Source organism: Momordica charantia (assembly GCF_013281855.1).
Source record: "Momordica charantia cultivar OHB3-1 chromosome 8 unlocalized genomic scaffold, Mcharantia_2.0 BLBB01000008.1, whole genome shotgun sequence".
In the NCBI taxonomy this organism is placed as follows: domain Eukaryota; kingdom Viridiplantae; phylum Streptophyta; class Magnoliopsida; order Cucurbitales; family Cucurbitaceae; genus Momordica; species Momordica charantia.
In genome coordinates this window covers 30,560,533-30,572,923 of record NW_028275166.1, presented here as the reverse complement: position 1 = coordinate 30,572,923, position 12,391 = coordinate 30,560,533, and the positions used below count along the sequence as shown (strand labels likewise).

At 31.6% G+C, this 12,391-nt stretch overlaps 1 protein-coding gene across 4 annotated transcripts; it reads left to right on the top strand.

Moving 5' to 3' along the window:
- The first annotated feature begins 2,349 nt into the window (after positions 1–2,349).
- On the top strand, positions 2,350–10,248 carry LOC111020893 (SET domain-containing protein). 4 transcript variants are annotated; one of them, XM_022297695.2, is made up of 13 exons: positions 2,350–2,522; positions 3,337–3,426; positions 4,140–4,268; positions 4,555–4,852; positions 5,019–5,137; positions 5,804–5,936; positions 7,482–7,558; positions 7,908–8,105; positions 8,480–8,669; positions 8,775–8,941; positions 9,080–9,177; positions 9,603–9,768; positions 9,862–10,248. In XM_022297695.2, exons 1-12 carry the CDS (start codon positions 2,505–2,507, stop codon positions 9,751–9,753), a joined length of 1,668 nt encoding a protein of 555 aa, XP_022153387.1. In that variant the 5' UTR covers positions 2,350–2,504; the 3' UTR covers positions 9,754–9,768; positions 9,862–10,248. The 4 variants fall into 4 exon arrangements, with proteins under 4 accessions (XP_022153387.1, XP_022153388.1, XP_022153386.1 ...); XM_088127568.1 differs by adding an exon at positions 3,024–3,238 and having other exon boundaries at positions 2,356–2,522; positions 9,603–10,248; XM_022297696.2 differs by having other exon boundaries at positions 9,086–9,177; positions 9,603–10,248.
- Positions 10,249–12,391: the final 2,143 nt, after the last annotated feature.

The window sequence follows — 12,391 nt, the reverse complement described above, 5'->3', positions numbered from 1 at the left end:
AAGCATTGGGATATTCAAAGGATTAGATTAAAAGACCAAGTTAAAGTTGTTCATATTTGACAAATTTCATGACCTATCTCATTTCCATTCGCCTTGGTCCAATATTTCCGAAGTTTTAATTAATTTTTATTTGTTTACAACAACATAGAAAATTTAGAATCCAATTGAGATTATAAAATATAGGTCGAAATTCTAATTTTTACTTACCGTAGTTTGAGTTTTAGTTCGTTTTAGTATTTGTAATTTGAAAATGTCTATTTTAGTTATTCTAAAATTTTTTCATTTAATTAATTTTTATATTTTAAGACGTTTGTTTTTATCTCTTCCTTTCTTAATCTTATTTCTTTCTGCCATCATTTTAGCATAATACATATACATGGAATCCCTGTGTAACTATAAAGTTGTATTAAAAGTTTTTCATTGTGTAAAAAAATTGTTAATAGTTTACGAATAGGGATTAAGATGGTTACTTTTTCACAGTGCGAGGACAAAATGAAAGTTTAATAAGTACTAAAATGAATAAAAATTGGTCAAAACGAGCATAAGTTAGTAATTTAAATCTCCAACCTCATAGTTGAGGTTGTGATTTCGATCCTCATCACCACATGTTGAACTAAAAAAAATAAATAAAATAGGAGATAAATTAAAATTTTAATTTATAAATTCAAGTTAAAATCTTATCCGGTTTTTAAAACTTAAAATTGAGTTTTTTTTTTCTTTTTTGAAAAGGAATTTGAGAGTTTAATTCCCTCATCTTTAAAAAAATAAAAATGTTTTCGATAATCGTTGAGCAAAATTTCGTAAGTGAATTTAAAAAATTAAATAATGAAGCTGTGATAGTCCTTTCTAAATTAGTTAACGGCATATATTTTCATTTTTTACTTATCCAATCTTTCCCCCTACAGTAAATAATAATAGTAAAAAAAAATAGTATTCAGCTTCCATTTAAAAATTTTCCATCAAAAGCTAACTGGGCGGTAATTGACATATACTCCAATTAAGATGTCGTGAATTTGATCCCCATCTTCACACGTTAGTACTAAAAAAAGTTTAAAAATTTTCAAATTTATCCTAATCTTTTAATTTACATTGAGCAATTTAATAGGAAGTGCTGATATAGGATTCATTTGATACAAATTAAAAGATTTGGGTGACTACAACATTTTAGAAGTTTTTTTAGTTGAACAACTATGCGCGAATTCAAAAGATATTTTGGTTAATTATATATGTCCTAATTAGATTTTTTTTTCTTTTAATATATCAATATGTGAGGATGGTGGAGATTTTAATTCATTATCGGTTGGTCGAAAATATGTTACTAACCAGTTGAGATAAACTAGAGCGAAATTGAAACCAGTTACGTAGTGTTTTTTTTCCCTTTTAATAATTGAATCATTCATTTATAACATTTATTAAATTCAATTTGGATTAATTTCTATCTTAACCATTCAAGTTTATTATATCTTGATCTCTAAAATTGTATAGGTAAACAATAAATGACCTAACTCTTGTTTGTTTGACTTGTGGCTCATTCAAGCTTAATTGGTTAAATTACAAGTTTAGTCTTTAAAATTTTAGGTTAGTGTCCAATAAGTCTATGAAATAAAAAAAATAAAATAAAAACTGTCTGTAGGTCCTAAATTTTAAAATTTGTATCTAATATATTCATAAACTTTAAAAAGTGTCTAGTAAATATTTGAAAATTTAAATTTTGTGTCTAAATAGTCCTTAATGTATTCGATACTTTTTAAAATTCATATAATTATCAAACACAAAATTGAAAAGTTTAACGTTATATCATATGTTGGGTTACAAGGTGTGCATTGGTTAGGGAGGAAAGTGACAATTATCTAAATCAGTACGAAACGTTTTGGTTGAAATTAAAAGCAAAGTCGTGATGGTTATACCTAAAGTGGACAATATTGAGTACGAAAATACCGTTGTCAGCAAGAAACTTGAAGCCTATCTGATAATGTTTCTATTTATTAGTGGAAAATAAACAAAAAAAGTTATAGTTGATTTTTGTTTTTTCTAAAATATTTGTACAATTTTGGGGAGGTTTCTTAAAAAAATATAATGATTTTAAATATCCGTTGACATGTTGACATTTCCATCGACATATTCATATTTTCATGCATTTGACATCGACATTTCCATGATAGTATAAAAAAATCGATAAAATAAAAAAATCAACAAAATATTACTATAATATGTATATATATATATAATATTAATATTAATTATTTTAACTAATTTAAAAATAGAAAAAAATTTTCACGATTTTTTTATATTTCGTTTTTACATAAATATTTATGGATATTTCCATGAAATTGAAACGGGTCGATTTCCGTCCGATCGAAATTTAAAACTTTCATCTAGAACCCCGTATCTGAAGGAAATGGTAGCTTTAAGTAAGCTCCTTCTACAAATTCTGCCGCCCAAATTCCCCTCTCCCTCTGTTTCGTCTGCCTTCAACTTCCGCGGCACAACTCTGCTGCTCTCCAATGGAGATTGACTATCAGGTGAAGTGAAAAGCCCTTTTGCCGCATATGAACTCTTTCTTTCCTTCTGTCTTTCATGTAGTCTACTTATACTTCCCCATTCCCATGGAGGAATATTTACCACCGATCTCGGTTTCCTATGTCCTCTTCATTTCTGAGACCAATCTACGCAGAGAAAGCGTTTTTAAACCTTCATTGAATCCTTATTCATTGTAGTCCTCATTAATTTGAAGTATTGGGCGATTTCTCGCTCTCCTGTTGTAGTTCTTCTTTCTTTGGTGGAGTTTGTTAGTCATACGGTTCTCCTGGAATGTTTTAGTGTCGCAATGTTGGTTTTTGAGATTTTGAATTTAGAAAATGTATACTAGTTTACTTGGTCTGATGGATTAGTTCTGTTTTCATAGTTTGATTCATATTTCAGTTCGTCATTTTACTTTTGAGTTTTGTCCCTTACTGTTTCTCAGAGGTGGCGGACAGTTAGCCGTGGCCTTCTTTTAATTGATCTTTAAATGTTTACCACAGAATCAGAGTGGGGGAAGACTTTGATTCCAAATGCTGTATCTATGCTTTTGTGGAAGGATCTGGCAATTGAGAGATTAGAAAAATGGAAATTAAAACAAGAAGAATGAGAAAATCTGTTTCATGTGATAAGCACTGCATTGAGAAACTTCTTATTTTTGTATAAAACAAATTAATAAAAAGTATTGAGATGTCCGAGCACTCCAGTCAGCTTATTGGTATAATCTTCAAAAGTCATGCAACTCTATTCTAATGTTTCTATGATTATATCAAATAAATAGTTTTTAAGCGCTTCTTGAATTTGCTTGTGTTGCAGCCTTCTTCATCTGATGAAGTCAGAGATGACAATGACTGCTTAATTTGTCTTGCATTGGACAAAAATGACCATCTTTTCGACAAAAAAAAGGTGAAATATGAATAGCCACATGTTAGTTTGTACACTGCTATTTTGGTTAGGAAAGTGTGGAAAGAAGTATGAGGTGTAAAAAAGGTTGTATCAGAAATCCAACCCTAACCTATGAATCTGTACGGTAAACCATATTATAATAAAAAGAAGCCAAATGAATATAAGTCCATGTTTATTACTAATTTACTATACTATCTCTCCCAGATTTATTTTTCAAAATTGGCATGCTCCCAAACTCAACTATAACTAAAACTCATGCAGGCATTTAAGTGAACTCTGTGATGGATCATTTCATTGTCTTTATCTTATAATTATTTGCATGTTATCCTTTTGATCTACATTTCCCAAGCAATAACATAACTTTGAAAGCCTAAAGAATCTTTTTCCCCACATGAACATCTAGCATCCTCTTTAAAAAGACGTCACAGTTTGGGTTACAAGGCTTGGAGATGCCAAAACCTGTAAGGAAATGTCCCGCATGGTTTTAGACTTGTTGATCAGGGGAGAGTTTCCATCGTCATTTATACCTTCTGACAAAATACAGTTAACAATCAATAATCATCATAGGGTACACTATTTATCATGTACATATATTTATTTGAGAAGTTAAGTATTTTGATCTGTTGAACATCTCTTAGTTTGGTGGACACAGTATAGTACTCTAGCATCCTGTTGATTTACCATTTCTTATCTTTTCTTACATTTTTCTGTAGAAATTATTAGAAAGGCAGGGTTTCAAGTCTGAGAATTGCATCTATTTGAAGTGCTCTCTGTGCCCCAAGGAAGTAGATACCGTTCTGAAAGAATTGGTACAAATTGCAAGAATTATTCACTTAAATGAGGTAACCTGAAGATTTTCTCTAGGTCAATGTTCTCCTGTCATGTCTGGAAATATTTAAATAGTGCTGTTTGAGAATGTCGTATATCTTGTAATACATTGGATGGAGTGCCAAGTAATTTTGGTACTTGGATTTGCTTAACTAAAATTCATTTGCCTTCTGTATTTTCCTTTATATTGGGAAAAAAGAGGGGAAACAAGTAGTATTTATTTATATTTTAGTCTGAAGTCCATCTAACCTTCATATGGATGAATAGTTATTGATAGCTACTGTAATGTTTGAGGTGCAGCCTGAAATTTATTTTGGAGAAGATGATGCATGTACACCAGCAGATTCCTACAGCCCGAGGAATGAAATGGAGGCTCTCAATACAATAATTTCTCTTGTTGACATCTCTCTCTCTAGTTGTAAGCCTGTCCAATCGAATGTCCTGCAAGAACTACGGAAGGCAGTTATTGATATGATCCATGAGTATGGAGATGTATACAGTATGGATGCTAAAACTTTGGGAGACTGCTGTGTGAAAGAAAATTGTTTATTACACTGGGGTGAGAGTAATGGTGTTAGAACGAGCTTGCAGATAGCTTGTAAGTATTCACAATCACAATTTCTTAGCAATATTCGTGCCCACATCCATTGATGTTTGATTTTAACCTGTTGCATAATTGGAAGTTTGAAACATTGGAGGTGCACCATAAGTTTCCCAATATCAAGCAATTGTAAAATTTTAATTTGTGTCTTTCATTCATATAGATGTTGAAGGTACTGGTAGAGGGACCATAGCCAAAGAAGATCTGGACGTTGGTGACACTGTATTGGAGATCCCTATGGCTATTATTATTTCTGAGGAACTGGTGAAGAAAAGCAACATGGTAAATTCACTTGGTAGTTGTTGTTTTCGATCTTAAAATTTGAATCTTCTAGAACTTTGCTGACAGAAAAATGGTACTAAAAATTAAAAATCATTTTAATCTTGGCCTTTTATGAAATGAATTCCATATTTGTTCTCACCATACAGATGCTGGATTTCGACTCCCCATCTCGTCTTAAACAATGCTATGTTGCACAGACAAATTAATGCTGAAATTTTAGAGTTAAAGTTGGTTGACAAGAATTTTTAGGGATCTTACATTTTAAATAATCTTTGATCATATAATGAGGCTCAGTGAGAGAATTATTCTCTCCACCAGTTGAGGTGCATTGACGTTACTTTGTTCCCTCATTGTTCAAGTGCCTGCTGCCTGGGGCCTAGATAATGTATATTTCCAGAGAGACCATTTCATATGAAGATATTATTACACATCCCATTTGTCTTCAGTTGGTCTTCTGGATATGTAGTCACATCGAGCAATCCAGACTATGGTAGTTAAAAGCTTAAAATTGCTTTTTGAAGTCAATGCCTATGGTCCAGATTTCAATAGGATGATGTATATATATATATTTTTTAATTTGTAGACTTAATATATAGAGAGAGAAGTTTGTAATGAATGATGACAAAGAGAAGATAGAACCATCATGACTTTGTACTTAAATTTCAGTATCCCATACTAACAAAGATTGAAGCCATCTCATCTGAGACAATGTTGTTGTTATGGAGCATGAAGGAGAAGCACATTGCTGATTCCAAATTCAAGGTCTACTTTGACACTCTACCAGAAGCGTTTAATACTGGTACTACACTATCTTTAGGTCTTTCTCAATGTGGATGCACATTTATTAAATGATTGGTCTTTCTTAGTTGCGCTCATGAAGTCTTCAGTTACAGTTAGCACCGACATCTCTTTCTTTCTTCTTCTTCTTCTTCTTCTTCTTCTTTTTATTTTATTTTATTTTTTTTAAATGTCTATTTCCCAGCTGCATACATGTGTATATTCTTTTTTCTCCTTAATGTTTGAATAAGGAAATGTTAATTTACCCGTGCCTTCTTTGAAGACGTTCTTTCCATCCCTTTCTAAATAGGAGATGTGATTTATCAGCTTATAATTGGATATGGAATTATAGAGTCTAGGGGAAGGGAAGAAAGGATACCTCTCTCCTACGCGCACAAAACATGGTCAGTTTTCAATGATGTGCAAATGGTATTTAAGGAAATTTGGACTTCATGAAGAAAAAAAGCTTTAAGGTTGACTAGGAACAAAATTTCTATGGAAGTCGTTAGGAAATAGTAGAGTAAATTTTCAGGACTCTAGCACTAGTGAATAAGTGGCGGGAGTATCATATGGAAAATATAAATATTGAAATCGATTCCCAAGAAAGACAATGCTGTGGGAAAGAACACGAACTCAGCTGTGAAGGAAGAGAGTCATGGGAGATTTAACATAACAAAAGAGTTCTGTAGGTGTCTAAAACCCCTCTCAAGTCGAGCTGATTACTCGCTGTAGAGAGACCAAGTAATTGCTGGAATTCTCTTCAACTCTTTAATCGTTTCTAGGATTTTGATGAGATATCTAAAAAGAACACGACTCAGATACATTGCAGCATAAATTTATAAGAAAAGGAAGATAGGACTCTGACCGCAGCATGGTTCTTACCTCCCTCTTGGGAAGGAAAAGATTGTGGAAAGAAGTCCTCGATTCAGTAAAGTTACATTATTTTTCTCAACGTTCACTGAACATCGATAATTTTACTCAAATTGTATTGACTTTTTATTATTGCCTAGAGGGAGGAATTTATATTCGTACCTTTGACTAAATCAATGAAATGCATTTCTTGCTTTTGAAAAAAAGTTGAATTTGTATAATTTTCTTCCTAGTAGCGACTAGTGACAGTTATTTTTAGTCCATTTCAATGTTTGTAAAGGATCTTTGCCTCTTTATTGTGTTGTTTTTTTTTCCCTTAAAATTTTAATGGTAATTTTGGGAACGCTAGAATTGTCCATGTCCAAGTTGAGTAACTTATTGAAAGGAGATAAATATTTGAAATTTTCTCACTTAGGAATGTTCTTCTAGTCTACTGTTGGTGTATTTCCTTCTTGAAAAATTTGATGGCAAGCTTTATCATAGTAATTGGGGTGCATACTTTTTATCTCACATGTTGTAACCCTTCCTTTTACTTTGTAATTAAAATATCATTGTTATAATCTGACTTCTGAGCATTAAACCGGGAAAGTAACAAAACTATAGTTATGTTCAAATTATCTAAATCCTAAACATGTTCTGAAATGTGTCTGGAGTAACTTCTACTTTCCTAGTCTAATATTTTACAAAAAGTTATCAGGGTTGAGTTTTGGAGTTGGTGCAATGGTGACTTTGGATGGAACCCTACTTTTCGATGAGCTAATGCAAGCAAAAGAGGTTATCAATTCTCACAAATATTCTCTTTCTGGTCAATATTTATTTGTTATAACAACCTCTTAGTGACAAACATAAATTATAGTTTCCTTTGATTATGTAAATAAAAGGTAATCTCACTATATTTTTCCCATTGTATTTTTTGAGGGTCAGGAAGTTCGGGTAGATGCTACATTAGACATTAATAGAAATGAATTGAAAATTTAAAATGATTTCCTTGTCTGGTTCACTTAATAAATGGGTATTTAGCCCATTTGTCCAGTGTTTTCTATTACATTTTAATGGTCTGATTTTTGGATATCATAATTCATCTTTCTACTTGTATTGACATGTAATGTTAATTTCTTTGCAGCTCTTGAGGGAACAATACGATGAGTTGGTTCCTGCATTATGTAACAATCATCCTGATGTTTTCCCAGAAGAGTTCTACTCATGGGAGCAATTCTTATGGGCTTGTGAACTTTGGTACACAAATAGCTTGAAAATTAAGTTTACCGATGGAAATCTTAGGACCTGCTTGGTTCCAATTGCAGGCTTTCTCAACCACTCGGTATGTTTCTGTAGTTCCCTCCCAGAGTCCTGGTTCCCATCCTCCCATACCACAAATTTTCCTCTGGAGTTTGGGTGGGGGGTTGAGTTTTTGTGGGTTATTTTAAAAATTTTGCCTCCTTGTTTGGTATATGGATACCTCTTACCCCAAATTGATTTCTTCATGTCTTTGTAATTATTTGCCGTGGCTGTTAGTAGTTTGCAAATTTGCAACTGTCCTTGCTGATCATAGATTCATGTTTCTAAAAAATACTTTTCATCATTAAACTCGGTGTTCTGATTTCTTATTTCTTACATTGTAACTATTTAATTTACCATCTTAAAATTTTGGTCACATTTTTCTTTGCTTCATTAATATTGGGTTATATGGTACAGTTGCATCCGCACATACTACACTATGGCAAAGTTGATTCTGAAACAAATTCCTTGAAATTCCGACTATCAAGACCATGTCGTAAAGAAGAACAATGTTATCTTAGTTATGGGAATTACACTGGTTCTCATCTGGTTACCTTCTATGGCTTTTTACCTGAAGGGGACAACCTAAATGATGTCATTCCATTAGGTATTTTATAGTTCTGCTCAGTAGACATTTGAATGATGCTTCCTTTTACTTTAATATGTTATTTATGTGTGACTTTTATATTACTATTGTTTATTGCAAGTGCAGATATTGACTTTGGTGATGATGATAGCATCACATCAGACTGGACTACTCATATGGTGAGGGGAACTTGGTTGTCAAAGAACCAAAGCATATTCCATTACGGTATGCCCTCACCGTTATTAGAGTGTTTACGAAAAGCTCGGTGCTCTGGATTACACACCAAGCGTAAGGTAACTCTCATCTTGTTTTTCTCATTTATTGACCATAACTTTGTGGGAAAATTTTGATCACAAAACCTGAAATTTTACAAATATTTTTATGCTTTTCATGGGATTCCGAATTCTATTTGTTGGTTATTAATTCTGTAGCTTCAGGAAAGCCTGGAAATTGAAATGGAAGTCCTCAATGATCTCATTTCAATCTTTGATGGAATGATGGAAAATCTCCAGGATGAGAACGAAGACAGGTAATGAATTCTTTAGGAAACAGTAATAAAAATATAAAGGGTTAAAAATATTTTAGTCTATGAACTTTCAAGAAATAATAATTTTGGTCCCTCTTATTTTATTTTTAACAAATTATACCAATATGTTAACATGAGCATGTATTCAAGCTACGTAGGTTGAAGTTGGAGGTGGATATTAGATAAGATATTGGGCGACAAAATAAGATAGTAAAGACCAATTTTTTTTTTTTTTTCAAGTTTAAGGACTAAAATAGATATTTTGAAAGTCGAAGAATTAAAACAGAACAAACCTAAAACTTGACTAAATGAAACAAATTTAGAACTTGAGGGAAGAAAGTGGGATTTAACCAAAGAGTATAAACAATGCATTGCAATTTCTTTGAAGCAACACTTTGGGATAAACTTGGAAGTTTTGGTGTTTGCAGGAGCAGTATAGAATGGGATATAAAGTTAGCACTGAAATACAAAGATCTACAAAGGAGGATAATTTCCTCAGGTTCGACTTCATGTTATGCCGGCCGCAAAATGGTGGAACTTGCATTATGCGAATGCATGCTAGAGGACACTCGAGGCTAAAAACACAAACTTCAGGTATGTTCATTCTTCGGTAAGCCATTTTTGAGAGTTCATCATAAAGCAAATTGCTAGTCCTGAAAATTATAGGGCGTTTGTATAAACAATTAGGCCAAAAAAAACGTGGAAGATTTGCTAGTGACTGACTGATCTGATCATGCTGTGAACTTTGACTTGGATATGTATGATGGAAGCCCCATGAACTCTAGATGTTAGAATATTATACCATTAGGTGCTTATTGGAATGTAACTGTGACTGAGGCTGATCTCAAAAAAGAATAGGAGAAGCTTGTTGGGACCTTAGTGCTCTACTTTTGTTTTGTAGTCCATGTCATTTTCACCAAATCACCCCTCATAAAAAGCTTGTTGGGATTGGATTTGATGTGGTTGCTATGATTCTGTTGGTTCTAAACTTTGGGGCTGTTTTATTCTCCATCCAACTATTTGAGGCTATGAGTAGAAAAGCACTTAACAAAATTTCAAAAAATATTCAATTTCTGAGGATGCTTCTCCAGAGATTGCTCTGTTGAATATGATTTTTTTCCCCTTTTCTTTTCTGATTTTGTGTTTTAGTTGAATTGTTGAATGATTGTGATTAGATAAGCCTAATTGTTGGTTTAATCATTCTCAAGGTAATTTTTGGCTCGTAGCTTAGGCTGATGGAGTGTAATAAGAACCTAAGAAGTCAAACTTATACATGACTTGTATTTATTGATCTTAGATTATGAGTTTGTTAATCTTACGACTTACATAATTCATGTTACTTCAAAGGAGTGAAAAAAAACCAGCAATATAAAAATATACTCACTTTAAAAAATGATACAAGATAGAATAATAGCTATGTTTTTTTAGACGGACTCGTATCTCAAAGTGCGAATAGAACAACTAGATATGAACTTTTAAATTTATTGGAAATCTATGATCATTAAAAGATTGTCTAGTAGATAGCAATTAGGAGGTTTTCTTCAAAATTATATATTAGTTCTCAACTTTTTAATGTAATAAAGAAAGTTGAAATTGTTTTGCTCATCGACATTGTAGTATAAATGGAATCACAATCTTAAAGATAATCTGCCTAACATCATTCAACTACACTTTGAAATATCAGTGGGTATGAAAGTAAACAAGTTTATGTTGAATTGAAATTAAGAAAATTGTTTTATTTCTTTTGCATTGTTTTATTTCTATATGTTAGGTGATGTCAAATATTTTTAAAAAAGATTATGTGATTATGTAGTAACCATCAAACCAGCGCATACCATTAAGATTGAAAGATTTATCAAAGTAACATCAATAATAGTGACCAAAATATTAAATAACACTTAAAAAAATCATTAAGTTTTAAATCAAGGACAAATACATTTTTACCAATCCAAAAATAGCTATCTCAAAGGTTAATTGTTCGATCTCCTGCCAACAGGTTTTGAACCATCTTTTAATAAACTACAAATTTTAATAAAAAAATTTGCAATAATCACCAACATGAGGGCTTTGTCCAGACTTTTTGCTGACATAAATAATTAGAGAATAATGCTCTCTAAAAGCAAAGTGAGCATGATGACAATATTTTATTGATTAATGAATCACAATGTTAAAAAACTATATAAATCATATAAAAACAAATATTCCTTCCGAAAGATGTTTTTTCCTGCTCACAAAGTTATGGTTTATATTGAGGAAAAATGTAATTCCCAACTCCACCAACTAACTTTTCTTTGTCAACCAATTTGATAGATAATGAATTGCTTATTGAACAACAAACACCAACCATTTTTTTTTAATTTTTTTATTATATTTTGTCCTTTGTTTTTAAAATAATTTTATTATTTAAGGATATTAGTGGTTCCACAGTTTACTTGAATTGGTGGCCAATAAAAAATGGCCGCACTTGGAAATTGCCAGCTCACCACACCAACCTGTCCATTTTGTCCCTCTCCCATGGCCAACCTTGTCTTACTAATAGAATTTTTTGTACCACCAGAATTCTACCTATTTTTTTCATTCACATTTTTAACGTTATTAAGTAATATATTATTTCATTTAATAGAATCCACATTATTCTTAAATATTGCGTTAATTACCAACAATAAATGAAGGTAGTACGAAAAAATTATCGTAGTATTTTTTCCCTCTTACATCACACATTGGAACGGAAAAATTTCCTCTACTACGAGCTCCATACTACTCCCATTTACGTCACTAAATGATGTGTTAAATGTAAATATTTAAAACATTATTACTTCAGCCTCTAGAATTTTCTATATCTTCTAATCCCGACTAAAATTTACCTAAGAATATATTTTAGTATTTCTTACTTCACATGTTTGTTTATATAGACATTTGTCATACTCATAAAATAAGTTATCAACATACATATTATATTGTACTTTTATTCTCAAATATTTTTGAATGTTTAAAAACAAGGTGCAGGGACAATTTAAACATTTGACTTATAATTACAGAAGTTTGAATCTTAAAATTATTAACATCTTGAAATTGACACTTAAACTAATTTATTTATAATTAAATTTTTCCTATTAATATTAAGGTTTAAAGAATAAAATAAAGGCCAATTTGAACACCAGCGGTTAAATGAAATATATAATTTGTTTTTTCTCTCTTATAATTTCAATCTCCAATT